This window comes from Oculina patagonica, chromosome 13 (genome assembly GCF_052425735.1).
Source record: "Oculina patagonica isolate OP01 chromosome 13, crgOcupat, whole genome shotgun sequence".
In the NCBI taxonomy this organism is placed as follows: Eukaryota; Metazoa; Cnidaria; class Anthozoa; order Scleractinia; family Oculinidae; genus Oculina; species Oculina patagonica.
The window spans coordinates 27,756,735-27,783,025 of record NC_135770.1 but is presented as its reverse complement, the minus strand read 5'-3'; the positions used below and the strand labels follow the sequence as shown (position 1 = coordinate 27,783,025).

Here is a 26,291-nt window from a genome sequence, read left to right as displayed (position 1 = left end):
CGAGCAGTTGGAAAAAGCTGCATATTTGTAACAAAATGGTGTAATTAGATCAACCAAGAAATTCAACTAATTTGTGTTAAGGTCAATCAATGCGAATTCGTTAAAATATTCAAGAGAGCACAGCAATTTCCTCTCCCTTCTCCCTCGAACTCGAGTAAGGTCTTTGGATTACTAAGCCTCAACATAAACACTTATCATTTCATACATTTTGTATGATCTCACCCTGTATGATCCTTGCAGAGACTTTCTGGCTGTTCATTCTCATATCCCGCCGACTAAGATCGGTTAAAAAAGAAAAGAAGTCATAGAAATCAAAAGGCCATTTCCGAGTTACCCTTTGCCTCTGTTTCAAGACGAGTCTTCGTGCGAAACCATTCAAATGGAAATGAGTTTGATTTGCATGAAAATGGACCTGAAGGTAAAACTCATTTTCATTTGAACGGTTTCGCACGTAGACTCGTTTTGAAATGGAGGCAAATGGTAACTCGGAAATGGCCTATTACTGCTGGAGAGTACAGGGTCAGTCGAGTCGAGTGGGTAAGTCAGTCGCGTGGGCGAGCACTCGAGTGCGTTAGAAAATTACTTCACGAAGTTTCACTTCATGAAAACTACGCACGAAGTGATTTTCTCGCGTGCTGGTGTGCTAATCTACTCGACTGACCATGAGAAACATGAAGGACTTCTCGTAGTCTAACAGGGTTCAAGGGAGACTATTTTTGTAGTTTTCTTCTTAGTTTTGGCCATTGCTACGACTGCTTGACATCGGCGGCGAATCTCAAGGCGGTTTGGACATTTTTAAGTCCTCTGGAAGGACTGGACTTGAATGGCGAGTCTAACAGTGCATGCCGGGATACTCTATTCTTGAGGATGCTCGAGGGACTGGGTTGTAGTCCTTCAGAGGCCGCGGCTGATTCTGGGAGTCTTGCTAATTTGACGATGTCAGTGTGTTCTAGAATGTGTTCCTATGAGGTAAAAACATGATAAACACAAGATTTTACCTTGATCTTTGGTCACCAAGACAGATGACTATCACCAACAGTACCACACAGGTAGCGGTGAAAGTTGTTTCTCAAACTCATTAATAATTCATCAAGTTAAAACAAAGAAAAAAATCATAACCGTGAAGGTTTGGATACCTGCTCTTTATGAGCATAGATTTTTACAATTATATTTCTCCGTTTACTCCGTAGTTTTTGTTTCGATTGAGAAGATATATCAAACACTCGAGACAGTGTTTCATCGGCTATCTAAACACCTCGAATTTCGTCCAAAATTCTCCGCTGCGCGTCGTATTTTCAACTCTCTCCTTGGTGTTTTTGGAATTTGGATATCCCGATGAAACACTGTCGCTCGTGTTTGACATATTACTTAACATTTACAAAAAATTCCGGAAATTTGGGTTAAGAATTTCCATTTGGGAATACAGTTGCATTTGGTACTTCCCTGAAGAACCTGCCATTTAAGCCTGGTTTTCACTAGCAACGCAAGCACAAGTGCAAGCACAAGCGCAATCACGCAAAAAGGACAAATTTTGATCCTTGTGCTTGTGCTTGCCGCAAGCACAAGCACAAGAACAAGAATCAAAATGCAATGCGCTTGTGTTTTTGCTTGATTCGAAGCCGTTTTCACGGTACGGTGAAATAAGTGTTGTTGTCCTTGCGCTTGTGCTTGCGTCGCTAGTGAAAACCAGGCTTTAGGTTAAACCGCGAAATTTGGCATGGTCATGAAAGCCAAAAGGCCTGGGACTGCTGCAAAAGATGCAAACGAATTTCCACTCGCAACATCCCAACCGAGAACGGAATGACCCAAAAACTCGTGTGTTCCCAACTGGAATTTGTAGAACTTTTTGTAAATGGTAAAACAACCAAGGACTCTGGAATTTCACGCCCCGTGATTGAACAAAAAAAGGTTGGAAAAGAAAAGAGAACATTTGCTTTTATCATCTCACCAGGAGTAATATCGAGTACTGTCGGAGGAGTTTCCGATTTTACCGTTGAAATTTAAAGCTGAACCGAGTTCTATCTTCACCATGTTTGCGCAACAAAAAACGTTGTAAAGCAATTCGGTTTTGTAAAAATCAGATCGCAAAAGACAATGCAATACAAGTTGCAAAGAAACATTGCCTCGTGTAACACTGCATCGAAGTTAACTCTTTGCTTAACCCTGGCGAATTTGGTGCTGATTTTAACTAACTTTCAGCAAGGGATAGTCAGTTCATACTTTATAAAAGAAACTATTATCTCATACCAACCTGAATTACTTTCAACTTGGAATCAACGTCAAGCTTTTCTACCGGTGTCCCTCGGAGCCTTTGACACTTTTCAGCGATGTTGTCGATTGCTAGTCTGATACAGCCAAGCATTTCACTCTGTAAAGGAACCAAAAGGAAACATGTTTATTCAGCTACATTAAAACTACTGGGGTTGTATCAAACATTCTTTTAAGGATAGAGAAGTCGATCGGTAAGAACGGTTACGTTTGTCTTGGTACTAGTATATATACAGAGTAAATTGCTACGATCTAGCGAGGCGCAGTGGCCTAATGGTTAGTGCGCAGGACTCTGGATCGAGCGGTCCGTGTTCAAGTCCTGGCAGGGGTCACTTGTGTTGTGTTCTTAGGAAAAACACTTAACCCTCACAGCGCCTCTCTCCACTCAGGCGTATGAATGGGCACCGGCCGTGAATTAATTTCGGGGGTATAAACCCAGTGATGGACTAGCAACCCATTCCAGGGAGGAGTAGAAATACTCCTAGTTGTTTCATGCTACAGAAACCGAGATAAGCCCTGACCTGATGGGCCACTAGGCTCGTATGCAGACTTAACTATCCTTTTTAAGGCTAGACGTCCTAGACCTTTCAATTATACCTACAAACGGCCAAGATTTATTGTTTGCTCTCTCACCTGTTGCCTGAAAATGCCTTTGCTATTGATTAAGAACTGTTCAATTTTCTCTTTCCTTTGCACGGTGTCCTCAAGTTTATCCTGAAGAGCCGCCAGTTCACTGTTCATCAGCTACAAAAAGAAGATCAATTGAAACATTTTAAGTTTTTTTCTTTTAACAATCACGCTGCCTGTGGAATACAATCATGGTACATTACTCGAGGTACTATCCACATAAGCCATAAAGGCATGTGCCGCTTCATGCGGTATAACTAATTTGAAGCCATTTTTAGTCTGAAATAGGGCAATGGATCTTGTCTTATTGATCTGAAGAGAGACCTGCTTTTTAACGGATATATCATTGGACATTCCAAAAAATTTACAAGAAAAAAAAAAAAGCAAAGAAAAGTCACTGGATTTGATATTATGCAATCAGATGCCACCAGAATATAAAATAGGGCACAGATTTTAAAATAATTAAGATCTGGGTTGAAATTATATAGGTACCGATTTTATAGATCAGGCCCCGGTTGTTCGAAAGCTGGATAACGCTATCAACCGGGTATATCGCTATCCAGTGGATAGCGTAGTATGTTTTGCTAATGCTTATCCGCTGGATAGCGATTTATCCGGTGGATAGCGTTATCCAGCTTTCGAACAACCGGGGCCAGTTCTGAAGTAGTGTATGAAAAATAATGTTTTTTTTTGGGTCTAAAATAGGAGGTGAGTGTCCAGAATCACGATGTAAACCCCTCCAGAATTTCCAAAGAGAATTCCCCCCAGTAGTCTCCTTAGCCTGCGAATACAGCCCCCTTTCACGCTCAGAGAGGAACGCAGAAAGCGGATCGGAGCGTGAGAGGTGGCTGTATTCGCAGGCTATAGTCTCCTTTGCAGCAGTTATTTTGGTCGTTATGCAATGCTTCTCCACACAACCCAAATAACGACTGAGAGAAGACTGCACCCCAGGGGACTAGACTCACTCTACGGAGTAAAACGTAAATTATGTACATGTTGAAAATAATCACTCACCAACAAGTTTTGGGTATGTTCCTGATTCAAGTCCTGTAGCCTCTGTTGCTCGCTTTCAACCTGAGATTTCAAAAAAACTTTTTAAGTTAAGTTCCACTGGCATTTTAAAAATTTGAAAGTCTTATGTACAAGTCTTATCAAGAGGAACAGTGCAGAACGAAAACAACTCACTGAAATTAACGCCAAATTTTGAAAACAACAAGGAATTCATTACGGCAACAAAGGTTTTTCTTGCAAGTCAAGTTTACTTTTATACTTTTGTAAGACAAACAAACGTTGCCTGGGTTTGCATGGGATCATTTGGGACACTGCACCCAGTCCAATACTTAGAAGATATTGGACTGGCAATGGAGCAATTTGATTGGCTGAGTTTAGTTATACCGGTATTGGGCCTCTGAATATCTTAGTGATGTAACTTTCCACTTCAACCGTCACTAATGTGTAATATAATAGTCAGTATGAAAACCTTTCACTTAACATACCTGATCTGAAGTGTCCCCTAACATCTGTACAAGTGATTGATTTGTTGCACTCAGTGTTCTAAACCTCATCATGATTCCCATTAACATGGAGTCGTTTGCCTCAAGATAGTCTAGTGAGGAAGATGTTTAAAAACAAGGAAAAAAGAACATATTATTAGAAACACAAAAACCTTTAAAAGAGGTTCTAACGTCGCCTCACATGCCTGGTTGAACGACCATTCCATCGACTTTGACAGTGCGCGTGTGATTGATAAGGGAAATTTTTGCGTTAGAAAAACTTTGGAATCCTGGCACACAGCAATTACGAACCATGCTGACAATAATGCAAAACAATTACCAAGACAATATTCAATTTTATTTTGAACCTAACATTAGCATTTTTACCCGCACACAAACATTTTTATTGTTTTTAATATAATTTTGCTTTTTCACACTTTTTATAGTATATATTTTAACATTCGCGCTTTTTATTCATTACTTGTCAAAGGCTACAGACTGGTAGTCTAAAGCTCGTTTTCTAATCATATTTTTAACCAGAGATCGCATTTTAATATTTTACAAGAAAATAAACAACTTACTAAACAACAATAAATTATGTACAATCTGACTTGAAACTCTAGAATATTGATAAAGGAACTGCATGTAACTGTAAAGTAAATACATGTAATTTAACTGAGAGTTGATAACAAAAATGCCCACAGTTTGAATACATCTTCATCTCCATCATAACAATAACCATACTTTTAGAATAAAAATTTAAAAATTGACAACTTTCTAAATATCAAATTTATAAATTAATGTTTACCTTCTGGTAGCTGATCAAGCACTTTCATCAGGAATTTTTCATAAACTGAAGACTTTGCCAGCTTTGCCTGCAGAGCACCATTTCTAGTAATTGTAAGCAAAGAAGTGAAAAATATAGTTTGCATAATGAAATCAACTTTTTAAATTATGTGAATGCACTATGGGCACTCAGATCAGAGAGCAAAGGTACTGCTTCTGCGTGATAAAGGCTTTATTTAGTACACTTTGTCACTTGATATTGGGAGTCGGAAATCAGAAATTCTCATAATATTTGGAGTTAAATATATTAATTTAACTGTAATACACCAGAGTAATGAAATTCATCATACTACTAGGTGCCAATCTCATCTGAAACTTAAAAACTTCTTGGAGGAGGTCATACACATATTGATGGTTGATTTGCCAGATTGATGGTGACATAAAACTTACACTGAAAATAAATGATAACAGCCCTCTAATGCATATGTACATATAATCGGTGAGCTATTGTCTGCAGTTACACGTATTTCAATTGCTACAAATGGTCCGATCAATGGTGATAGCTGACAACTGGCCATGCCAAAACCTCTATGGAGAAACTGGTGGAAAAAGGTCAGCAGTTAACACACACACCTTGCTTTGAGTTGCTCTAATTCAGTGGATAGAATGTCAAGCTCCCTGTTTTTCTGGGTTTTAAGCTTTAATTCTGTCTGGTACTTCTGGATTGCTCGCCTCCTTTTAGCATCATTTTCTTCAATAAACTTCTCAAATTTGCCAACTCTTTCACGAATCTGTGGAAACAATTCAACATCATTCTAATAAATGGACAGCAGCAGGATGTGTTATCAAGCTTGGAGATAAGAAAACAAAAAACAGAAAGAAAAAAACATGGGAATGAACTGCAAGAGATTTGGTGAAGGGGCGAGATCGAAGGTTGTATCTTGAGTCAAGGGTAGTGGCCCAGGAAAACATGTACAGTGCCCATCTTGGCTTAAATCAGCATGCTATTGCTTAATTATCTTTAATTTCTGTGGGTTAATAAATAAGAACTCCTGGATCCAAGGAATATGGTAGTCCATCACATTAGGTCTATTACAATTTACTTTATATCTTGAATGTATTTATTTTAACTCCCCAAGAACAACTGGGCACAGATGTCCACCATGCTGCCCTAGAAGCCAGAACTCAGTTAAAGCCTAAAACACAAGCAATATCGTACTCCAGATGAACTACTTCCTTCATCCCAAACAAAGCTATCTGAAATCAGAATAGAGAAAATCCATACTTGTCTGATGATATGGCTAGCACTTTATCAGGTATCTTGACCTGTTTGGTTCAGAGATGCCAGGCCCCAGTTGTTCAAAGGTTGGATAATGCTATATCCACCAGGGCCCTGTTGTTCAAAGGGTGGTTAGAGCTATCTGCTGAATAAATTGCTATCCAGTGGATAGCGTGGTATGTTTTGTTAGCATTTATCCACTGGATAGCGACTTATCAGGTGGATAGTTTTATCTGCCCTTCAAACAACTGGGCCCAGATAATATAACTATCCAGTGGATAGCGAAGAAGGTTTGTATAACAGTTATCCACTGGATAGTGATTTATCTGTTGGATAACGTTATCCATGCTTGAACTACTGGGCCCAGGATGTAATTTAATCGCTATTTGTTACCCAGCTGTTGAGCACTATAATCTTATTATAAATAGTGTTAATATACCTGAGTTTGTTTCTTTTTAAGTTCTTCCTCCTTGGCCTTGCAGGCTGCCATGCGTTCTGCAAACTGACGCCTTTTGATATCTAAGTCTTCTTGAACCTTTTCCACTTCAACTTGTTTTTTGAGGAGTAGAGTGGACTGCACTGTGTTGAGGCCAGTATCAAGCAGTTTGCTTGCCGACTATATTTCATAAAGGGAGAATAAAATGAATGGTAATGAGTTCTTTTGTCAAGAGTAAATTTAAAAGGCACATCCCAAATCTACAGTACCTCTCAGAAATAAGCGTCCATCGCATACGTAGCTTGTATGCATAAATACGCATACGCGTAGGAGGAGACTGCAGTCACTGCAGGGGCAGAATTCCAGGCTTGAAATCCTAACTGGGCACAGGCTTCACGACTGGCAAGGGACCAGCAAGAATTGAGAGGCCTTGACTTGCTGATCCCCTATGTGCCACATGTGTCTTATCTGCCTTTCCCCAATCGCCCACGTGACAAAAGGGAAACATTATATTATAATAATTGAAAATAAACCCAGAAACAAATTGGGGGTACAGGGAAAGATGGTTCGCCCTGCTCACAATTTCGACTCATTCCCATGCTCACGTGGCGTTTTGTACCCCTCATCCCCTGGAAAAGCCGATGGAGAGGCAGGTGTCATATTATAAAGGACTGATGATGATGCATGAAAATAAATACGAGCTAATACGACACCTCAAATTTGGGGAACCTTGTTGACCTATTTTACACAATGTGAATGTTAACTGCAAGGCATTTGGCGCAAAAAATTATCCTTTAAAGAATTTCTATCTATTCAGGACATGGACTGAAATGATTCGAAAATGTATCGACGGTAAATCCGTCACGCAAACCAACAGTTTGAAATGCACGCATATTTTTATTAACTACAGAGTTCATTAAATACTGTTTCCCAATACATTTTTCCCCCGAAATGTTGTGGTACAAGAATCGCGACGAATGTGTGAAATAGAACGCAAAGTTAAATAATAAAATATAAATGTATTAAATACGTAACAAGCTGACGTTGATCGTTGATTCGATTACGAAGTTCATCACTTGCAATAATATTTTGTACAAGTGCACTTCAACGAGTCGATTCGAGTTTATTGAGTCAAGAATCACTCAAATAACAAATTATAAGCACAAAAAATCTTTTGGATTCCTACAGAGGTTTCAACAAAGATTGTTTACTAAACGCGACAGATCTGATATACGCGCTCAATTAAAACTGCGGAAACACTGAATATGATCAGAATGAACGAGTTACAGATACCTCTTTAACGATGGGGAATTTGCGAACGTCGCTGTCATCTTCGTCGTCTTCTCTGTAGAAAGAAAAAACCGCAACGTCAAAGAGAAGATCAGGAGTAATCTCAAGTCTACTAAATAATGCAACGACATCTAAAGTTAACTAAAAAATTGAATTGCAGAGCTTACCTCAACTGCGTTACAAAGACGTTTTGTTTCTGTGGTTCTAGTTCAAGTCTGTATGCTCCTTCGGTAGCCATGTTCGCCGGTAAAAACACTGGTTTGTAGAATCGAATGGATGCAATGTTACACTATCAAACAACGAGGAGGAAAGACTTCAAAAACCCAGCTGTACTAACGTTCCACGATGTTTCCTTCTAGAATCGGATGCGTGGTTACCATAGCAACGGATCTCCTAATTGACTTCTTGAGAACTGCCAACGTGAAATGGACTACAGGACAATGGAATTCGAAAAAAAAAAAATTCTGTTTGAAATTTCCAATTTCTAAACGGGAAAGAATTATAAAAGGTAAATTGAAAAAGCGCACACTGTATCAAACTTTTCTGTTTTTGTTTGGTTAATTAAGTATCAATTTTTTACAGCACAAAGGCCAATCCTAGCTTTCGGGAGTCCAAGTTTTTGGGAGGAAATGAAAGTCCCAGAAAATTATGTATTTAAGATTTAATTTTTAAAATAAGGATTTGCATTTTTTTATTGTAATAAACATAACTTCAAGTGGAACATTGATAATTTTAACGAACCTCTTTATAACAAAGTCTTCAGTACATAACAAACAATATTCTCACCCCAGAAATAGTAAAATATTAATAATATAGAACCTCAATGTAATGAAACCTCATTACAGTGAACATATTTTAATTTGCTAGTCCTGGCTCTTTGTTATATATCAAAGTTCTACTGTACTATGACGTGAAGAAAGAATAAAGAAAACACCTAGGACCAGAGGTTCAAGGTTTAAGTATTGCATGTTTAAACAATACATGATTTTTTTAGAATGTAAAAATTAAAATTTAGTAAGCTTGTGCAATTCCAAAATTTCCAAATGATTTTATTACTGGCAGTTAAATTCTCTTTAAAAGTTCAAAGGAATAATCCTTGGGAATGTGACCCACTTATGAATGCAAACAAATCATCAAGCTAAGGCACTGACCAAACTACTTTTGAGCATTTATAGCCATGAAAATTTTGTTTTTCATAAATAATTTAATCCATTCATGCCTTAACCCTTTTTTATAATAATAGCAGCGAAGTGTGACATCAACCTATGTCAAACAATTTTTTTTAAACCTCAAAATCTACATTCTCTCTAAATGATAAAATAATCAGGTACCAGTTAAATTTGGTTAGTGGAGCATTATTAGATACAGTTTTATTATTTCTCAGCAAGTGATGAAATACCATAATTCCAAATAATTCTTTCATTTTTGTGATGCCATAACTTAAGTTCATTCAAAGGTTGCCATTTGCTAGTAAGAGAGGCCAGGCAGGACCACTCTAATGGAGCACACAAACTGGTCATTGATTGACATTATGACAGCTTCTATTCTTGGCATGATGATGTGCTCTCTGTAACTGTGTCTTGTGTCGTGATGTTTGTAGTATTGACAACCTGATTATTAGCCTGCGTAGCAGGCGCCGTATAGTTTCTAGCGCGCGTATGGGAGAAACGCGAAAGGCGCGAGAGAGCCACGCGAGGAAAAAATCGAGGAGGCGCCTGCCCGGAAACCCACCAAAACGTGTTTGCCGCCCACAATTAAATTTAATTAGAATTAGGTGACAGCGCTGGGTCAACTGTCAAAATAAATGAGTGAGAACAGTCTCCATTCTCGCGGTAGCGAAAACTGAAACCCTCCACTTTCGCGGAATGAAACAAACATAGCGCCAATTTCGCTGTGAGCGGTCGATCTATGGTTTCGAATCCGTAGAAATGCGGCAGAAAAAGGAATGAAAATCAAACTTTCTGCTGTCTTTGCAATAAAAATTTGAGGATTACTTAAGGTCAGTGTGGTGAGAAAGCAGGATTTGCTTCGTATTTCAATCTGTTCAAGCCATCGGCACACAAGAATATCATTAGTGAATGTGCAATTGCGACAAGTCTCGGGAAGATCAACATACAAGCAAATAAACGTGAGGTAAACGTGACGCAAACTTGTCAATCTGTGTGACACATTTACCACTGTGTCTGAAGTTTTTGCAAGGGAATGTTTGGGCGATGCGCCTAGCGAGACAGCGGAAGGACAAGTCGCTTAAAAATTTAAAAGCAGTCAACTAACTCTCTGGAGAAGTCCAGACGTTCGAAGGCAAAAAACACGTTGGTTCGCCTCTAAAAAAACGCGGAAAACACAATTCATCGACGGAAGGAACTTTTCGCGGACACTGTTGACCAAAGAAAATAGAGCATGGAGGATGCGATGGTGGAAAAGTTGAATGTCGACGATTTAGACACGTCAAGGGACTACGGTCGGTAACGCCGCCATTACATCTTTTCCTTCGAAAAGGTGACGTGATGCTTGTCTCTGTTCGCATTTCAAAGAATAGTTTTGACCTCAGCTCTGCAAATTGTTCAAAATGTCCTGCAGGCACTAGAACTCGAAAAGCTCTCCGTAGACATGCACGTGCTCCAGTGTTTACAATATACATGAGTCAAATTTGCGATGACAGACAGAATACAACTCTCACATTTCCGATGACAGATAGATTTCTTTCGCAAAGCGTTTGAATTAATCCCTCGAGACGTTCAGAGCCAATCAAAATTTACGGGTTATTCCCTGGCGGCCATTCTAGCCAATGGGATAATTTTCGTTCTCTCAGAGAACGAAAAAAAACGTATTTTGGGGGGTTTCCGGGCAGGCGTCTTCTCGATTTTTCCTCGCGCGGCCTTCTCGCGACTCGTGATCGCGCACTCTTTTAAAAGCGCTAAAAACTACACAGACGCCTGCTACGCAGGCTACCTGATTATTGTTGCCGTGGCTTCTACCAAGGCTACTGGTCCTCATCTTCTTTAAATGGATCTTTTCTTTTCTTTGTTAAGAACTAAATAGAATCATAATCAATGTGAACATGTGGCAAATATTAACCTGCAACAAGACTAGTTTTTATGCACCCTTCATAATACTCTTTAATTTAGGTGAGTTTTGAAAACTTATTTTTTGTGCAATACATGAAAAAAAAAAAGCAGATTGCAGGTTAGACAAATTTCGATGTGATAAGCACTATTAAACTAATAATAATTTTGACCTCTATGGTTGGTGAATCTGGAATCTGGATCCTGCGATCCAGGCTAAAGTGCTGATCATTGTGTTTTGTTCTTGGGTAAGGCACTGAACTCTTGTAGTGTCTCTTTAACAGTTAAATGCTAGGGTTACCTGCTTGAATGCAGGGGATGATGTGTGAGGGGGTGGGAGGGGGGGGGGGAACAACCTGCAAAGGACTAATGTCCCATCTAGTGTAGCAATACTAGGAGTTGATGCATGCTATGGAAATGAGCTGTACCACAAAGCCTAATAATGTTCAAATTCTCTTTCTCTGACAAATAATCATTTAAGGGAATTATATGATTATTTCAAGCTTGTTAAACCTTTCAACACCATAGGAAGGGGCAACGGAGGTAGAAGGTCCACATTCTCTTTATCCATTCAATTTTGATAAAAAAACCTTAATAATGTTTTAAAACTTACTGAGCTTTGTGCTATTGCCCTGAGGTACTCTTCCATTTTTATTATAATAGGTCCTTTCTTATATAACTCTTCTTCAGTTGCTGCAAAATAAAAATACTTTCAGTATTTCATCCACATATACATGTAATTTGCATGTTTGTAATTTCTCTCGTATTTGCATAAGCTTAAGTAAATAATTTTTTTTCCTTAAGTGGGAATGGTTTGAAAAAAAAACTTGCATTTTCTTGATGCAAATGTCAAGCTTTAAACAAACTTTACAAAGTGGGTAATCCATTTCACAGAGATATACATTCAATATAAATGAGCATTCTCACTTAAGAATGACGAGAACACATAAAAAGAACAACGTGGTATGAACAACTCGTACCAGGCCCCTATTGGGAAAATCATATTTAGTGTCCAGGTCTCTGTCTTATTACAGCGTTCTGCTCTAGATAGTGTATCAGATTAACTTGTCATAGGGAGAATAATGGGACATTAAGGCTATGTTTACATGGGACTGGGAACATTCCAAGCGGATAGATTTTCTCGGAACCATTTCGATGGTCCCGAGGGTTGTCTGGTGCGAACACCCAGACTGGTCTGTGTACACGAAAATGGCTAAGCAATTTAGGGTATAATCACATGGGACCAGTGCTGCATGGATCTGGCTTGAGATCACTTCCGTGTCTTCTGAGCACCGACTAACTACTATATTAATCCATGCCAACAGATGGTCATAAAACAATATTGATCCCAAGTAAACAGATGTGGTCCCGGCCCAGATTCATTTGGGACCAGACCCACTTCAATTTTCCATCTTGAACCCTTCCTCATCCTGAAACCAATGATGATAGAAGAGCGAGGTTCTACAATATCACAGCTTCTTTGAATTAAAAGCTGGACCCTTCTGTATAAAAAGATGACCTGCAAATCTTTAGGGGGTGGGGGGTGGGGAGGGGCTGTCATTTTAGAAATGTACGCCATGGCATTTCCCTGTTAATTCCACACGCTAAAGAAAATACTATATTGGCATCTTGAAACATTTATAAACTAATCTAATAATCTAATCTAAGTTATAATCGTGAGCTCATTACTGGCAAAATGTGAAACATTACATTAATTCAGGATGATACCCACGTTGGATTCTCTCGCCTTTCCAATGCTTGTAAACTATGTAGCCTTGGACACAAGTCATCATTGTCATCATGGAGTAAAGAAGATAGTTGTTGTATCTATCTGCGAAATGACGCCATCGCAACCAAGGATTCATTTCAAGAGATTTTCTGATCGCAAAAGGAGCTTCTCAGAACGATAGCGGTGCCGCCATCGGTGCCGCCATTATTTTTTGACGCGGTAACGCTGACCAATAGAAGGCGCAGGACTATTTCTTCGAGCCTAGTCCCTCTCTGACTGACAGAGCAAAGATGGCGGGCAAATCGGCTGGAGGGTTGTGAGGTATTTTACAGCTTTTCTTTGCATCGTGATCTGCTGTAATGATTTCTTAACCAGATGAAAGCATCTCAGTAAGCTCCTTCGTCTTATTAAGCTTTTCTCGTGGAAATAAAGTTTGAAATATGTCGGAGGCGGACGAACCGAAGAAAAAGCAAGCTAGACTGGAACGAAGTGAGAAGCCGAACGATCAGGTTAGTGCTTATTAAACTAAATTTCAGAAAAGTTTGACTTAAGCCCAGGGGGGTACTCCGGCTTGTAAATGACGGGGATGATCGAATAGAGGCAAAACTCAGGACCCAAAAAAATCCCTAAGTCTTCCGACATCACCCAAAAAAATCCCTGGACCAAAAAATAACCCCCCAAAAAGTCCTTGTCAAATTACCCCTAAATTGCCAGGAGGGTAAATAATATAACACAAAGAAAATCATAAAAAATTGAACGCTCGTGTTTTTTTTATTCATCATACCATAAATACTCCAAGGCCACGCCAAGGCACTTTAGTTCGTTTTTAATACCCAAAAAATCCTCTATTCAAATCAAGTCACCCAAAAAATACTTGCCAAATTTTCCAACCCAAAAAAATCCCGGAATCGAAAATTTCAAACCCAAAAAAATCCTTCGATCATCCCCGTCATTTACAAGCCGGAGTACCCCCCTGGGGACTTAAGTTATTTAATATCAACCAAAAATACATGAATACCCTCCATAGTAGGGAAGTGTGCGTGTATTTTCAGGAATTTTAGGCTGTGTTCCCCCCTGAGGGGGTGGGGTGAGGTACACCCTACAGTGCACTATACAGGGAGTCTCTGCCCGAAAAGGGCACCTTTTTCATGCTGGAGGTGTCTAAAAGGGTAAGAATTTTCATGAATAGAAAAGGAAGGTAAAGGGTGATCAAGGGTGAGGGTTTGGAACTTAGGGTAAGTGCCTTTGTGTACAAAAAATTTTTTGAGTACCTACCCAACCCCCCCCCCCCCAGGCTATGTTCTTGCCTTGTGCCTGGCCCCTGAGTGTGTGTGTGCCATATGGCACATGAACAGTGCCCAGGCATTGGTACATTCCATTGGTGAGCTGGATCAAGACTTGAATTATACAAGACAGAGCATAATGCTGAAAATGGTGGGGTCAGATTGAAAATAAGATGACTGACATACTTTTATCTCATAAAGGGTCCCCCCTCCCCTGATAAGCCTCTTACTGGGAACTGCTACTGCACTCAGAACTCAGGCACTGAATCATGCAAATCACCACTATAATGTACACAATCTAAAACAGCATTTTAGTAGTGTTCATAGCCTGTGTACAGCCGTCCCGCTCCGCTCAAAAAAATTGCAGGGGTTGTTTGTGTTATGGCGTTCTTAATTGTGTCCTAGTATCCTGCTGTTATCAATAATTTTCAATCTCACAGAAATTATTATATTGTATATCCAGATGACCAGATTTGAATCATGCAGTTCCAAATATAACACAAATAAAACACCAATTTAGTAGTGTTCACTGAAAGCCTGTTGTTCCACTTTTGTTTGTCAGACAGCCACGCAGAAAAACCTGTTACAGCAGCTGGAACAACTACACAACATGCTTACAAAAATTTTGGCAGAAGCCCAAGAAAATGCTAGAGAATCAATTGAGGACTTTGTTGCAGACAAAGTGCGGAAAATGGGAGCAATGATAGGCCACTACTTTAACGCATTTCAAGCACTGAATGTCATGTCAAGGAAAGGCGTGGATGAAGCAGTTGCAAAGATGTACAGGTCTCAAAGCATCCAGGATGCAGCCGAAGATCTTTTACAAGCTGAAGATGACTGGAACACCTTTCTGGAAGAAACAGATGTTAAGATGGATCCTTCATGCAATACCACAACAGAAGACCTTGTTGTAGGCTCGCATGGTCCGTGTGAGCTCAAAGTAACTGAAGTTTCTTCAGGAAGGTTGGTAAAATAGAAATAGATTGAAGTGTTATGTTTATGTCTTTGCGTATACAGTAGAATCTTGATTTCTTGAAACCCTAGGTAACTTGAAACTCCTGATTTCTTCAATCAATTTTGTTTCCCCTGGATAGTACTTCTCTGTAATTTAACCCCCAATTTCTCGAAACTCCTGATTTCTAGAAGCAATTTTCGTTTGCCCTGGAGGTCCGAGAAATCGGGATTGTACCGTAGTTTAAGCTCAAACTGTAATCCTAAGATTGTTTTTATCCATTGCAAACAAAAATTAACAAAGAAACCTCGGCTTAAACCAATCAGTATTCTGTAATTTTACACTTACATGTCATAAGGGTAAGTAATACACCAACCTCTAAGAAATTGACTGCGGTAGCACTTATATTATTGTTATAATCAATATTTTGTTTTACATTTCAATTTTAACTCTTTATTTTTTTTTAGAGATTTCTCCATTCAAGACTTGTTAACTTCAACATCCACAGTTCTGATACTTTTGCGTCACTTTGCATGACTACCATGACGTGACCATGTGGCCCAGATTCAGTCAAGCAAGGCAGAATTTGAGGCTCAGAATGGAGAGGTCATAGTTGTAAGCTTTGGAAATGTGGTGAGTAGATTGTGCATATCTACTTGTAATTAATACATGCATATAATATAATTATTTTAATTTCTAGAGTAGTTAGCATTAATGGATTACTGTTATCCTTGTATCAATCAAATAAAGATTCTTAATTTCCTGTTGTTGCTGTTTTTGGTACGTCTAGATGGCATAATTGTTTGTAAAGCGACTGTTGCTAGTTTGGATCTATAGTTGACCCAGGTTTTGTTTCTCTGTCTGAAAGCACTATCTATTACCATTACCATTGTTCAACTGCTGCCTCCCCTAAAAAATTGGAAATCTAGCAGATTTCTTATATATCATTAGAGTTTGATGTTAGCCTTCCATTCCAGCATCTTGCCAATTGGGCAAGTTTTTCCAGTAAATACCATTCCCAACACACTGCAGACAAAAAAGAAAAAGAAATTTATTTTCAGTGGAATCCTTTGTCCCAGATTAATAATTAAGTTTTTAATTGCATTGTGCATTGCATTGAATTGCATTGCATTGTGCATTGACTGGGACCATGGCTTTGTTAGAGTTGTTAGCAACATTATGCACTTTGTGCTGTACCTTATTACAGGAAATTACCGATGCATATTATTAACGCAAATTTCAAACATTTTGTGTTAATTCTATGCACCTAAATTTATTGTTAATTAAAATTATACTTTTCTACTGCTTCGTTATTTTAAGTCACGTTTATTTCCAGCAAAGTAACATGTAGTCTACCTCTCCTTAGAGTCAGTCGACTTATCTTCATTTTAATTTTTATATAAATGTTTATTCATCTCCAAGGTAAATTAAGAAACTGCACACTTCTTTTACTTTCTTGTGCTAAATGTTCATCATTTCTGTCTTCCCATCATATTACCGGTACAGTCAACTGTCTGTTAACAGACACCTCTATTAGACGGACACCTTCATAAGACGGACACCTGGTGATGGTCCCTGCCGTTTTTCAGTCATTAAATACTGTAACCAAACTCCCTATAAGATGGACACCTCTCTAAGACGGACAACGGACACTTTGAAATCATTAACGGACACTTGAGAAGTGTTTTGTATCATGTTTAATTTTTGAACATACTGCCAAACTTCATATCCACCTAAAGCAAAGTTAGTCTGCGCCCTAAGGATACGTGTATACCAAGGTTACTAACCACAAACAATGACGCTTTAACGGATTACTTCTCCGCTTATGTGTATGGACACTAAAGAGGTTGTTTTCTACTTACAGTATTACAGTTTGTAGAAGCTCTCAATTTTTGCTTTTACAAGCAAATACGGTCCTTTTATTATTTTAGTCTTGTTGCAGTTAGCAAAGGTTTGTTGCATTGTGCAAAGGTCTAGCTTTATTATCTCAAATTTACTGGTGTCATGTTGCCTCGACTCTCTACAGAGCGGACACCTCTCTAAAACGGACAGTTACGACCGATCCCAAAGGTGTCCGTCTTAGAGAGAGTTGACTGTATCTCTCATACTGACCTGACACGTTTCCATGTCTCTCAATTATTAGGAAGGAGCAAAGAAATGGCTTCAAGACACCAAATGTGAGTTTGGGATGTTTGTTGACCCAGAGCGCCAGTTGTACAATGCGCTTGGTCTAAAACGATCGGTGGCAAAAGTGTGGAGTATCCCTGCCCTTGTTTACTATGCAGAGCAGAAGCGGGCTGGCAGGAAACTTGTGGCGATGCTTGAAGAAGATGATCCAACACAGATGGGTGGAGATTTTGTTCTTGATGAACACGGGAACTTGGCACTTATTCACCGCAGTAAGATAGCAACTGACAGGCCCTCAGTGGAGGACCTCCTGAAATGTGTAAAGGGTCTTAATACACTCAAAACTGAGAAGAATATTTAAAGGGGCACTGGCAGCTTGACAAGATTTTGAGAAGCTCACAGTGCAGGCAGATTAGTGAGAACAGAAATGCTGCTAATTATCTCAATGTGATATTAGCTAACAAGTGGTAAGCACTTGGCGCCATTTGCAGCAATTTCACCACATTAGAATAAAAATAACCAAAAAGTGGGCAACAAACACATTTGTTAAAGGAGCTGTGTCGGAAAATAGTAAGTCATTATTGATGCGTGCAAAATAACCATCAAAAATCGAGAAAAACATGAAACAACAAATTACTGAGATAGATAGAGCAGTTTTCAACTGAGTTTCGTAAAACCAAAACCGGCCAAAGTAATCACTCCAGCCAATCACAAAAGATGCAGGCAATCCAGGGAACCAATCAAAACTCGAAGCAAATACATGTATATACGCGTAGCCGGTGCAAAACGCGGGAAAACGTGTGTGAGCGAGTCACGATTGGTTTAAGGTTATCTTTTGTTTGGTTGAGAAATTGGCGCGAGAGTTTTAAACCAATCACCAAGCGTGTGTAGTAACACGGAACCAGGACAATACGAACTACTTTCGACACTCAAGTGCCAACCGCTCTTAACACAAAAGAATGATGAGAAGCAATAATAAGCCAAATAGGAACAATCATGGATAGAGCGGTTTTCACTTGAGTGTCAAAGGGGTAATTTGCGATTGCTTTGGTTTTGCGTTACAACACTAAGTCGTTAAGGTTTTAAAAAATCTCGCGCCACTTTTCACTTTTTCAGCCAATCAGTTCTAAGACCATAACCAATCGTGTCTCGCTCGCGCACGTTTTCCCGCCCTTCGTTCCGGCTACAGGTTTTTGTTTCTTGTTTTGATTGGTTCACTGGATTGTCTGTGTCCTTTGTGATTGGCCAGAGCGATTACTTTGCTCTTGGTTTTACGCTCTCAATTGAAAACTGCTTTAAGATTGGGGAAGATGAAGACGGGTTACGAATTTAGGATAAACGGCTTCATCCATGACGAATCTCCTTTAAACCTTTGTGATTTCTTTTACTTCTACAGAAGTAAAGAAAAGGATACTGCGGTCACAAGCATATACAGTTCACGAATTACAAGAAGCGAAGAATGATGGCTTTGACTGAAACACTTTATAAGGTCACTGCTTGATGAAATGGCTTCATTCATTCATTCACAAACTGATATGCTTGTGGAAAAAGATCTCTTTATGCTTTGCTTATGAGAAATAAACAAGTTGCAAATAAATGAATAAAACGATTTAATATCAATATTTAAATCGAGCTTGAAAGGGCATAACTATACATTTGTAAAACACAATTACATCATAATCTATTCGCTTTACAATACCAAGAATTGTTTTTCAGTCATGAAAAAGCATTTCTTTTTATACTATTTAACTTGCATTCACTTCAATCAGAATTCTAAGATCAACGTTTGTACGTAATTATTTTGAATTCTCAAGCTCCTCACAAGGGCTAACTCACAACACAACTTTTGTACTAAATGACCAAAATGTAAGGATTTATTTGTAATTTCATCGCTGGTGTCGACAGCGTGGGGAAAATGATAGCAAACATCCATTAAATTTTTACTACTACATCAGTGCTGTCCATGTGTTGTTTCTTGACGATTAAGTTCACGTGTTGTTTGTCAGAATTTTCCACTTGTTTCTGTTCGTCTTAAACTCTCTCTCTACCGTATATAAATGTTTTTAGCGTAGCCCAGTGACCGACTATTAGGCAAACTTCGCAATCTGGTTGGCTACGCAAGGGCGTTCGTTAGCATAACCCAGCGGCCGTCTATTGGCAAAACGCGTGATCTGATTGGCTACACAGGTGCCTTCTATCGATCGTTGCACGGCTCTTGGTGCGCGCGCTCAGTTTTTTCCAGAATTTTATCAACAAAACATTCAAATAATCAACTCTAGCTAGATTTTGTGTTTAAAAGATCGGCAGCTGGGTTATACTGAAACAATTAGACGGCTCGCTCTCGGTATCTACCGGCTTTTGATAGTTGACTCAGGGCTTCACCCCTCGCCAACTATCAGCCGTTAGCATAACCACACTGACCTACTATTGGTAATCGCGCAATCTGATTGGCTACACAGGTGCCTACTATCGATCCGTAGAAGGCTCTCGGAGCGCGCGCTTAGTTTTCGCATAATTTTATCAATCAAAACCTTCAATAAATCAATTCTAGTGATATTCTGAGTTTAATAGATCGGTCAGTGGGTTATGCTAACACAATTAGACGGCTCGCTCTCGGTTTCTACCGGCTTTTGATAGTTGACTCGGGGCTTCGCCCCTCGCCAACTATCAGCCGATAGAAACCTCGAGCTTGCCGTCTAATTGTTAATTAGCATAACCACACTGACCTACTATTGGTAATCGCGCAATCTGATTGGCTAAACAGGTGCCTACTATCGATCCGTAGAAGGCTCTCGGAGCGCGCGCTTAGTCTTCGCTGAATTTTATCAATCAAAACCTTCAATAAATCAACTCTAGCTATATTTTGTGTTTAATAGATAGGTCAGTGGGTTATGCTAACACAATTAGACGGCTCGCTCTCGGTTTCTACTGGCTTTTGATAGTTGACTCGGGGCTTCGCCCCTCGCCAACTATCAGCCGATAGAAACCTCGAGCTCGCCGTCTAATTGTTAAATAGAAACCTCGGGCTTGCTGTCTAATTGTTAAATAGACTACCCTAGGAGCGCGCGCAAGTAAAATTGACGAAATTACAAACCAAGCTTACAAATAAACCACTCATTGAACTTTGCCAGGGAGTCACAGTCAAGCAAAAAATAAAAATAAAATATCAAGCTAGCAGAGCGAGGTTTTGATCCTCGGACCTCTGGGTTATGGGCCCAGCACGCTTCCACTGCGCCACATGCTCTGCTACCCCGGGTCTGCTACTTCATTGATTTAGATTGTAAAATGTGACAAAGTCTTGTTCTTGTTCTGGTTGTTCGGCCCATTCTGGTTGAATAGTAAAAAAAGAAAAAAAAAAGAAAAAAGAAAAACAAGGAGAAAAGGTTTCCTGCATGATCCACCCAGATGTTACAGCAGAGTATAGAAGCAAAGTTTCACAAACAACATGACACAGCTCAGATTTGGATTACATAACATCGGGTGATATCTATGCATGCTTAAGGACAGCCCCTTCCCCCACTCCAAAAATAAATAAGTAAAAATAAAACAGGTGTGCAACATTTTGACGTGATCCATAAACTTCAACTTATAATTTCGCTATAGTTGGGTCATAGTTGGCTTAAACTTTGAAACAATTTCTTGTATTTTTCCATTTAATATATACTGTGAAAGTTCAGTTGTTCCTTTTGTTTGTTTTATTGATCTCGAAGGGTAGCGAGCCATTCGTGGGAGACCTCGCGAGAGCTGCTATCCGACCCTATCAAGCCCCCCCCCCCCGCCCCCCTCCAATAGTTTTGAAATGAAATTAGCCCACCGCCCGCCAGGGGACTCAAGGTAACTTTTACGTTAGTTCCGTTGAGAGAGTGGGTCCACTTTGCCTGCTTCCCTAACCAGCTGGTTGCGGTTGAGACGATTTCTTTTTTCGCTTCCTTTTTCACTTGTGTTGGATTTTAATTTAGATTTTCAGTATTTGAAGGCAAAAAAGAAAATGAGGTCAATGAGCGGGGAGGGGTGTGACGAGTCACAATGAGGGGTAACCCTCCCCTAATCCGGACCTCAATTTAAGTTACTAGTTGATTTGCCTATTTATAATGATCAGAGCTAGCGACTTATCACATATGGGGCAAACTTGACACTGCTTTCGTACACGCATGCGCTCTTTGAAGTTGATTTTTCGAAACAGTAAGCTTCTTGGGTAGAAATCAATGTATAACTCAAGATATTTTAGGTTTCATCTTTTGGTTGTAAGACTTCGCGAAAAGATTTAAATCTTTAGTGCAGTCAATTTTTGTGGTCAGGTTCCATTGCAAACGTGGACAAAGACAGTAGGATATGCATACGGATAGTTAGTCATCTAAATTACAAGTTACCATATTTTACTGAAATAAAGGACAGGGATATTTCACGTCCTTCACAAGCTGATTTTCACAGCTTTATCGTATACGCGCGCTACTGACCAAAAATAAATTGCCACAAAATAGACACTAGACGACGGGTTCTGGAAACATTGAAATACGACGCCATTACGAAAATGAAATTAGGGGGTTCCCCCAATCTTAGACCACTTGAAACGCATACAATATATTTGCATATTTGAGTTTCCTACAACAAAAATCGTTCTGTTTCAGTGGCTTTCTCAAGCTCTCTTTTCTTTTTAACTTTCCAATCAGCATCCTGAAAAACAACCATCTCATCTAATCCTCTGAGCTGCTCCTCTAAAAGAGTTTTTTTTGTATAGATTATGACAAAACCGACACGATCGCTTCAATGTTTTCCTTATATGACACGGGAAGTGGACTTTATGACCGGACGAGTGGTCTAAATCCATAAACAACTACATGATCAAAACAGCAGTGAAGCTCATAAGGGTTCATAAGTGTACTTGTGGACAAGACGGTGAAAAGCGCGCGCTTTCTATATCAATTGATGAGGAAAGAGAGAGGGCGCCAATATTCAAACGGGGTTGCCCCATGATTTTCTCTACAGCATAATCTGCTTCTTCATAATTTGCTCCTTTGACGGGTGATTTTATAACAGCGACGTTTTTTCAACATCATTTAAACAGTGAAGGTTAATTAAAAAAAAAATAGAAGAAAACAATCGAACGGCTAAGACTACCAGACTGTGTAAGGTTAACAAGTGGAGTTGTGTGTCTTGTGAGTCTTTTTAGAATCTTACATGAGTGTTGGTCTGATCGCAAGTTATTTTCTTTAGGAGGTCATGGGTTCGATTCCTGCCGGGGACTTAGATTTTTCTTTGTCCCACGCTCGTGACGATGAATATCACATCTTTCATATTTTTTCAATTTTTCTCGTTCAGCAGCAGAGTGGCGCAGCGGAAGCGTGCTGGGCCCATAACCCAGAGGTCCGAGGATCAAGACCTCGCTCTGCTAACTTTTTCTTTCCTTGTTTTTCAGTATTTCTCCAGAATATGTCAGTTAAATTATTTTTCTTTTATACAACTATTAGATAAGTTCTTTTTCAGTGTGGTCTCCACAATTACAATTTGACATTGCATTAAGCTTATCCAATTAATGAAAGATAACTGAACTTTTATTTCTGATTGGGAAATGACATTTTAAAAAAATAATAATGGAAAACAAATAACAGATCTAGCACAGCGAGGTTTTGCTCCTCGATCGTACCTCTGAGTGATGGGTCAAGCACGCATCCACTGCGCCACTCAACTGGTTTAGATTCTATCTTAGAATTTTAAAAAATTCCTTGTATTTTTTTTTGAGTAGCTCCATTGAGAGTGCAGTGCGGATCATTATATACTAAATTGACCACTTCCCGAATGAGGCTTTTCATTGCCAAGGCGAACAAACTCTGAAACAAATATTGTAATGAACATAATATGGTTAAAATCCCAACTGACAATGCAGGAAGTAGACTAGTAGACTATTTCCCGGATCTCAAGTACCTGGCAAGTAGCTTCAAGTTCCTAGTTCTTCTAGCAGATTTCCTTCCCTAACTGGCTGTTTATATCGAGATAACTTCTTATTTTATTTCCTTCTTACTTGTGCTACATTTTCCTAGATCTTCAGCATTTGAATACAGAAAAAAGTGAGGTCAATGAGCGGGGAGGGGTGTGACGAGTCACAATGAGGAGGTAACCCTCCCCTAATCCGGACCTCGATTTAACTTATCGGTTGCTTCACCTATTTATAATGATCAGAGCTAGCGATATGCCACATATGGGATAAACTTACAACTGCTTTGTTACACGCATGCGCTCTTTGAATTTGATTGACGAAAGGCACACTTCTTTAGTGTTTAACAAGAAATCAAGGTTTATCCTGCAAGATTTCTTAGTTTTCAGCTTCCGTTTCTATTAAGACTTTTTTTTACGAAATTAAATCTTTACTGTATTCGATGTTGAATCGGTCACCTAAAACTTTGTAGCCAGATCTCATTACAAAAGTGGACGAAGACAGTGGGATATGCTAACAGATTCTTGGTCATCTGAAAAATATATATAGCAGACAGGGACATTGGTGAAGCTTTTCACTTCTTCGCTTTTGGAAGCCAAATGTATTCATAGGTTTTAACGTATGTGATACTGTCCAAAATTGAAGGTAGCACATATAGACGATGCTTATAAATATTGAAATATAACTCCAATTCAAATCGAAAATGAAATAGGGGGTTTCCCCTATTTAGAAAACGCATACAATATAAATTTGCATATTTCAGCACCTGCAATAAACATGCTTGCGTTACGTTGATTCATTGGTTTTGTCAAGTTTTCTTTCCGTTATGTTTTCAATCACCATCCTGAAAAACCTTTAAAAGCGCGTTCAAAATGTTCTTCATAATAGGAAGCAGATTTTTTTCCTAAACAAGTGGTCTGTGAGTGAATTTGCAAAAGCTGACGTTTCAAGCGCGCGGTAGCCCTTCATCGAGGGCAACTTGCTCCGAATGGCTATAAACGCTCGGAACGTCAGCTTTTCCAAATTCACTACGGCGGTTTATTTACCTTTTTCAACTTCCAGTTGATAATCAACTTGGTGTTTCACTTGCCCGCTGACGCAGCAAAACAGTTTCTTTACAATATCATAACTTTGATTTGTTTTTTAAGCGACTACATGATCGAAACAGCCAAAACGGTAAAAAGCGCGCGCTTTCTAAATTGACCGCGAAAGAAAGATCATTGCACCAAGGGGGACCCCAAAGTTTGCTTTTCAGCATAATCTGCTTTTTCATAATTTGCTCTTTTTGCAGTTAATTGTATAACAGCGACGTCTTCTTCCTACATCATTTAAACAATGAAGGGGAACTTAAAAAAAAAAAAAAACAGAAGAAAACAATGAAACGGCTTAGCCTGCCTTGAGTGTGTAAGGTTACCAAGTGGAATTGTCTTGTGAGTCTATTTTTTAGCACCTCATGATCATATATTGGTTTATTTGTGAGTTATTTTTCTCTTTGTATACACTGTATTTTTGGACTTTAATTAAAAATATTCCGTTCTGTTGAGAATTTTTTGTAGCTCACAGGTGCGTATTTTCTTTTATCGAACTGTTATTCTGGAATATTTAGGTTTAGGTACCTTATTACATGAAATTTTCGCGACACGTTAATTTCGCGATTTTAAGTTGCGCATATTTCGCGGCACTTAAATTTCGCGATTTTGCCAAAATTTTGTATTTTGAATCACTTTAATTTCGCGTTTTTGAGTAAGACACAATTTACATTTTCTTGGTTATATTGTTTAACATGCCTTTGAATTAAATAAAATGACTTCATCAAGGGAACAATAACGTAAAAATTTACAAAAACGCAAGGGCAGGGCAAAATCTTGGCAATAGCAACAACAGAGCAGTTCTCACAATGTCGACAAGTAGATCATGCTTGTTCGTGAGTTATTGTTCTTGAGTCAATTGACGACAACATCCCTTTATTGAAAATTACTTTCTTCAGTGAAACTAAACTTAGCTTATTGATTATTGACATGTGATTCACTAAATTTTCGCGTCATGTTATGTTCGCGACACTTATTATTCGCGTCACTTTAATTTCGCGTTTTTTTTTTGGAATCGCGAAATTAACGTGTCGCGAAAATTTCATGTAATAAGGTAGTTATTTTTTTTAACAATTACTGGTTGAGTTAACTTTCTTTTTCTAGTGGTATACACAGTATACACTATAACTAAAAATAATACTTGGAGCCATTGAATATTGACAGCAGTCATCGCATAAAACTCATCCAGTAAAGGTAACCGAACTAATATTTCTAAAAAACGTTTTCTGAAAAAGAAAATAAAAAATAAGAAAAAATCTAGCAGAGCGAGGTTTTGATCCTCGGACCTCTGGGTTATGGGCCCAGCACGCTTCCGCTGCGCCACTCTGCTGACGAATGTATAAGGTAACAAATATATAGTCAAAGACAAGAATAACCGGTGATCAGCCCTACGTTAATTTTTATAATTAGCGATTTTTTAACCCCGGCAAATGATGCTAGAAAAATTACACTCTTAAGACGACTGGAAGACAACTTCACTTGGTAGTCGTAAACAAAAAATGTTATTTCTGACGATAGATTAGACATGGCAAATTATGGGGTAAGTGAAGTTAAAATTGTCACTTTTGCACATTTAACTGCCAAAAGGAGTACCGTGCCGCGTGAAACAGCTGTTAAAGAGAAAATTATGGGGTTTCGGATTAAATTGGAGCTATATTTTTCATATTCAAGAGAGAAAGTGAGTGCATTTTAGCGTCTAGGCTTCACTGCTGTTTCGATCATGTGCATTTAAAAATAAACTTACACCGGACCACTCGTTCCTCTCATAAAACCTACTTCTAGTCTTCTATTAAAAAACACCATATGCAGCAAAAAGTAACATTCTTTTAGAGGTTTAAGGGATCACTGCATGCAGATAACTGTTTTCAAGATACTGGTGGAAAAGTTAAGAAAATGGAAAGAAAACTTGATATAAAACACTGTAAGGTCACGCAAA

General features: G+C 38.9%; 2 protein-coding genes, 1 long non-coding RNA gene and 2 other non-coding genes across 5 annotated transcripts; 2 read left to right on the top strand and 3 right to left on the bottom strand.

The window, feature by feature from the left end:
• Nucleotides 1-237: 237 nt before the first annotated feature.
• Nucleotides 238-8,706, bottom strand: LOC144636390 (coiled-coil domain-containing protein 42 homolog). Its single transcript, XM_078495593.1, has 10 exons — nucleotides 8,347-8,706; nucleotides 8,183-8,234; nucleotides 6,893-7,069; nucleotides 5,808-5,965; nucleotides 5,197-5,279; nucleotides 4,392-4,501; nucleotides 3,910-3,969; nucleotides 2,902-3,012; nucleotides 2,252-2,368; nucleotides 238-962 (listed from the first exon to the last, which is right to left on the bottom strand). The coding sequence occupies exons 1-10, from the start codon at nucleotides 8,415-8,417 to the stop codon at nucleotides 747-749; spliced, it is 1,155 nt and encodes a 384-aa protein (XP_078351719.1). The 5' UTR covers nucleotides 8,418-8,706; the 3' UTR covers nucleotides 238-746.
• A 92-nt stretch (nucleotides 8,707-8,798) lies between these two features.
• On the bottom strand, nucleotides 8,799-13,160 carry LOC144636569 (uncharacterized). Its single transcript, XR_013567523.1, has 4 exons — nucleotides 12,977-13,160; nucleotides 11,858-11,937; nucleotides 11,132-11,213; nucleotides 8,799-9,789 (listed from the first exon to the last, which is right to left on the bottom strand). It is a non-coding gene; the product is annotated as an uncharacterized LOC144636569 (long non-coding RNA).
• A 96-nt stretch (nucleotides 13,161-13,256) lies between these two features.
• LOC144635762 (uncharacterized) lies at nucleotides 13,257-18,085 on the top strand. Its single transcript, XM_078494846.1, has 4 exons — nucleotides 13,257-13,482; nucleotides 14,819-15,219; nucleotides 15,676-15,841; nucleotides 17,352-18,085. Exons 1-3 carry the CDS (start codon nucleotides 13,414-13,416, stop codon nucleotides 15,743-15,745), a joined length of 540 nt encoding a protein of 179 aa, XP_078350972.1. The 5' UTR covers nucleotides 13,257-13,413; the 3' UTR covers nucleotides 15,746-15,841; nucleotides 17,352-18,085.
• Nucleotides 18,086-22,655: 4,570 nt separating this feature from the next.
• On the top strand, nucleotides 22,656-22,727 carry Trnam-cau (transfer RNA methionine (anticodon CAU)). The gene has a single exon. It is a non-coding gene; the product is annotated as a tRNA-Met (tRNA).
• Nucleotides 22,728-25,613: 2,886 nt separating this feature from the next.
• On the bottom strand, nucleotides 25,614-25,685 carry Trnam-cau (transfer RNA methionine (anticodon CAU)). The gene has a single exon. It is a non-coding gene; the product is annotated as a tRNA-Met (tRNA).
• Nucleotides 25,686-26,291: the final 606 nt, after the last annotated feature.